Below are 4,074 nucleotides of genomic sequence, written 5' to 3'. Positions count from 1 at the left end.
GAGGGGTTGGGGATGTCAGCCAGGACGCAGCCGGGCCGAGGACAGGACGCAGCCGGGCCGAGGACAGGACGCAGCCGGGCCGAGGACAGGACGCAGCCGGTGGGTGGGTCACCTCTGGAAAAGGTTTACACTCGGTATTGTATGAAGCTAGATCACTGCTGCGGGGAAGATTATTGCAAGTTTTGCTTTTGAAACTTGCTATTGTCTGTACACGTGACCCAATCATGTGACAGTGATCATGTGATGAGCAGCATCACCCTAGGAGTGACAGCGGAGGGAGGACTTGACATCAAGGCACAGTACAGGTGTGCTGTATGGGCCGACCTGTGCCGATTCTATGGCACTCTGCTGACTTACTTGGCAATCTTTTCTCTTAGTTGTGCCCAGTCCCAGAGATCGGTGGGTGTAACGTTCCACATATCCGGCTGCAGGATCTGAAAGGAGAGCGACACCGTGAGCCAATCAGTGAAGGTGCAGGAAGGAGTCTCCGCACCCTTCTATATGGACGGATTCTTACCCCTTTGCTGACAGGACTCCCCTGGTACGTGTCATAGGGACCGAGCTCCTTGGCCAGCTCACAGCTGGACTCCAGAGCAGCGTAATAGATGGTCTCAAAAATCTGCTTGTTCAGCAATTGAGCTTCTGGACTCTCGAATGGGTACCGCATGAGGATGAAGGCGTCTGCAAGGCCCTGGACTCCAATTCCAATAGGACGGTGCCTCTTGTTGGAGTATTCGGCCTGCGGACAGACAGAAGGCGGATTATTGTGTGCAAACCACCGAATACCTGACCAGGAATAGGAATGTCTGGGGAGAGGCGTACCTCAGGAATGGGGTAGAAGTTGATCTCTATGATGGTGTTTAGGTTGCGCACTATGACTTTGGTGACATCGGCCAGTTTCTTAAAATCGAATGTACGTTCGGATGTCACATACATGTTCAGAGCAAGAGAGGCCAAATTACACACGGCAACCTGGAGGATGAAACCATAAAAAGTTATACACGGCACAGCAATTCTATTGTATGACCCTTCAGCACTACATGTGAACACAGAACATGTGCCAAATGTACACGCACATCTCTTCTAGTCTACACGGCCAGGCATATTCCAGGAGTCACATAACAACCCCCCCCCTCCAATAAGGGGAGATAGGAGACACGGGACACCGGAGAGGGGGGTATAATACCTCTTCTATTACAGAGAACAGAGGGGAGGAGGAGACACCGGAGAGGGGGGTATAATACCTCTTCTATTACAGAGAACAGAGGGGAGGAGGAGACACAGGACACCGGAGAGGGGGGTATAATACCTCTATTACAGAGAACAGAGAGGAGGAGGAGACACGGGACACAGGAGAGGGGGGTATAATACCTCTATTACAGAGAACGGAGTGGAGGAGGAGACACAGGACACCGGAGAGGGGGGTATTATACCTCTTCTATTACAGGGAACAGAGGGGAGGAGAGACGGGACACCGGAGAGGGGGGTATAATACCTCTATTACAGGGAACGGAGTGGAGGAGACACGGGACACTGGAGAGGGGGGTATAATACCTCTATTACAGGGAACGGAGTGGAGGAGGAGACACGGGACACCGGAGAGGGGGGTATAATACCTCTTCTATTACAGAGAACAGAGGGGAGGAGGAGACATGGGAAACCGGAGAGGGGGGTATAATACCTCTTCTATTACAGAGAACAGAGGGGAGGGGGAGACACGGGACACCGGAGAGGGGGGTATAATACCTCTTCTATTACAGAGAACAGAGGGGAGGAGGAGACACGGGACACCGGAGAGGGGGGTATAATACCTCTTCTATTACAGAGAACAGAGGGGAGGAGGAGACACGGGACACCGGAGAGGGGGGTATAATACCTCTTCTATTACAGAGAACAGAGGGGAGGAGGAGACACGGGACACCGGAGAGGGGGGTATAATACCTCTTCTATTACAGAGAACAGAGGGGAGGAGGAGACACGGGACACCGGAGAGGGGGGTATAATACCTCTTCTATTACAGAGAACAGAGGGGAGGAGGAGACACGGGACACTGGAGAGGGGGGTATAATACCTCTTCTATTACAGAGAACAGAGGGGAGGAGGAGACACGGGACACCGGAGAGGGGGGTATAATACCTCTTCTATTACAGAGAACAGAGGGGAGGAGGAGACACGGGACACCGGAGAGGGGGGTATAATACCTCTTCTATTACAGAGAACAGAGGGGAGGAGGAGACACGGGACACCGGAGAGGGGGGTATAATACCTCTTCTATTACAGAGAACAGAGGGGAGGAGGAGACACGGGACACCGGAGAGGGGGGTATAATACCTCTTCTATTACAGAGAACAGAGGGGAGGAGGAGACACGGGACACCGGAGAGGGGGGTATAATACCTCTTCTATTACAGGGAACAGAGGGGAGGAGGAGACACCGGAGAGGGGAGTATAATACCTCTTCTATTACAGGGAACAGAGGGGAGGAGGAGACACCGGAGAGGGGAGTATAATACCTCTTCTATTACAGGGAACAGAGGGGAGGAGGAGACACCGGAGAGGGGAGTATAATACCTCTTCTATTACAGAGAACAGAGGGGAGGTAGGAGACAGGACACCGGAGAGGGGGGTATAATACCTCTTCTATTACAGGGAAAGGCATGAAAGGAACACTTTAAACATGCATTGGAGTGAGGCGTGAAGCACATTTCTCATGTACAGAGAACATTTGGATGACATTTACAGGTAAGAGATTTCTTCGAGCAGTCTCCTCCGGTAAACACTCACCTCGTCGTCACTGGTGTACTCCACAATCTCTGTACACAGGTTGCTGCACTTTATGGTGCCGAGGTTCTGCTGGTTGCTCTTGCGGTTACAGGCGTCTTTGTATAACATGTAAGGAGTGCCAGTTTCTGTCTGAGATTCCATGATGGCATACCACAACTGTTGTGCTTTCACTACCTTGCGTGCCCGACCCTCCTTCTCGTACCTGAGGTGCACAGGAAGAAAAAAAAAACAGACCGTCAGTACAGACCGCATACAGGAGCGAAAACAGGACCATGAAAACTGAGGACAGCTGCTCACCGTTCATATAATTTCTCAAACTCCTCACCCCAAACGTTCTCCAGCCCCGGACACTCGTGGGGACACATCAGGGACCAATCCTACCAAGGAGGAAAACAAGTCACGTGTGCTTTTTAAGTCTCGAGGCACTGCAAACCTCAACCATGCAGATCACAGTCTACCGATAACCTGTGTAGTATTTCACCCACCTGATTAGATTCCACACGTTCCATAAACAGATCCGGGATCCACAAGGCATAGAAGAGATCTCTGGCCCGTTGTTCCTCCTTCCCTGTATTCTTTTTCAGATCCAGGAACTCAAACACATCGTAGTGCCAAGGCTCCAAGTAGATTGCAAATGCTCCAGGCCTCTAAATAAGATGGGGAAATCAAAGGCCTTAGAAATAAATAAGGTCCAAACTATGCAAGGTGAAAGCAGAGCGAGTGGAGACCGCACGTACCTTGTTTCCTCCTTGATCCACATAGCGAGCGGTGTTGTTGTATACCCGTAACATCGGTACCAAGCCATTGGAGTTACCGTTTGTCTGATGGGAGAAAAACAAGTCTATTTATTTCTTGGGGTCCATTGAGGGACACAGACGTCTCACCTTCGGGTTATACCGTCGCCTACAAGAGGATTGTGCACCAGCAAACAAACACTGTCAGCCAGCCCAGGATAACCCCCCACTACTCCCAGCATGCCGCAGTTTGGGAGCAAAGTAGTACCGAGAGCATGTTTATGAATACAGCGATTGGATGCCCACAATAGGATTTTACATTGCGTATGAAAATCTGATTTAATTTTACCCATAGGGCATTCTTAAAAGGAGAACTACGGGGTCGGGGCTTTTCCCCATAGTTCTTCTTAGTGTAACGGGAGGACACAAACTAGCGTCCTCCCGTCACCCTAAGCTCAGTATATAGGGAGCTCTAGCTCCCTATATACCGAGACGCCGCAGCTGAAGTGCAAATCCCGACAATTATGTCTGGATCCGCCCAGCTGCGTGACTGACAG

At 51.0% G+C, this 4,074-nt stretch overlaps 1 protein-coding gene across 3 annotated transcripts in view; it reads right to left on the bottom strand.

The window, feature by feature from the left end:
• Nucleotides 1–4,074, bottom strand: part of RRM1 (ribonucleotide reductase catalytic subunit M1) — a 27,079-nt gene that overhangs the window by 4,977 nt on the left and 18,028 nt on the right. For all 3 annotated transcript variants that reach the window (XM_018574932.1, XM_018574930.1, XM_018574931.1), the window contains 7 exons: nucleotides 3,521–3,604; nucleotides 3,269–3,430; nucleotides 3,081–3,160; nucleotides 2,784–2,985; nucleotides 823–972; nucleotides 518–739; nucleotides 358–434 (listed from right to left, as the gene is read on the bottom strand). In XM_018574932.1, coding sequence (XP_018430434.1) covers nucleotides 358–434; nucleotides 518–739; nucleotides 823–972; nucleotides 2,784–2,985; nucleotides 3,081–3,160; nucleotides 3,269–3,430; nucleotides 3,521–3,604 — 977 coding nt within the window. The remainder of the gene's footprint in view (nucleotides 1–357; nucleotides 435–517; nucleotides 740–822; nucleotides 973–2,783; nucleotides 2,986–3,080; nucleotides 3,161–3,268; nucleotides 3,431–3,520; nucleotides 3,605–4,074) is intronic.

The sequence above is a fragment of the Nanorana parkeri genome, unplaced genomic scaffold, assembly GCF_000935625.1.
Source record: "Nanorana parkeri isolate BGI_ZX_2015 unplaced genomic scaffold, ASM93562v1 scaffold3383, whole genome shotgun sequence".
Taxonomy (NCBI): domain Eukaryota; kingdom Metazoa; phylum Chordata; class Amphibia; order Anura; family Dicroglossidae; genus Nanorana; species Nanorana parkeri.
The sequence above is the reverse complement of the archived record's forward strand: the minus strand, read 5'-3'. Positions and strand labels throughout refer to the sequence as shown.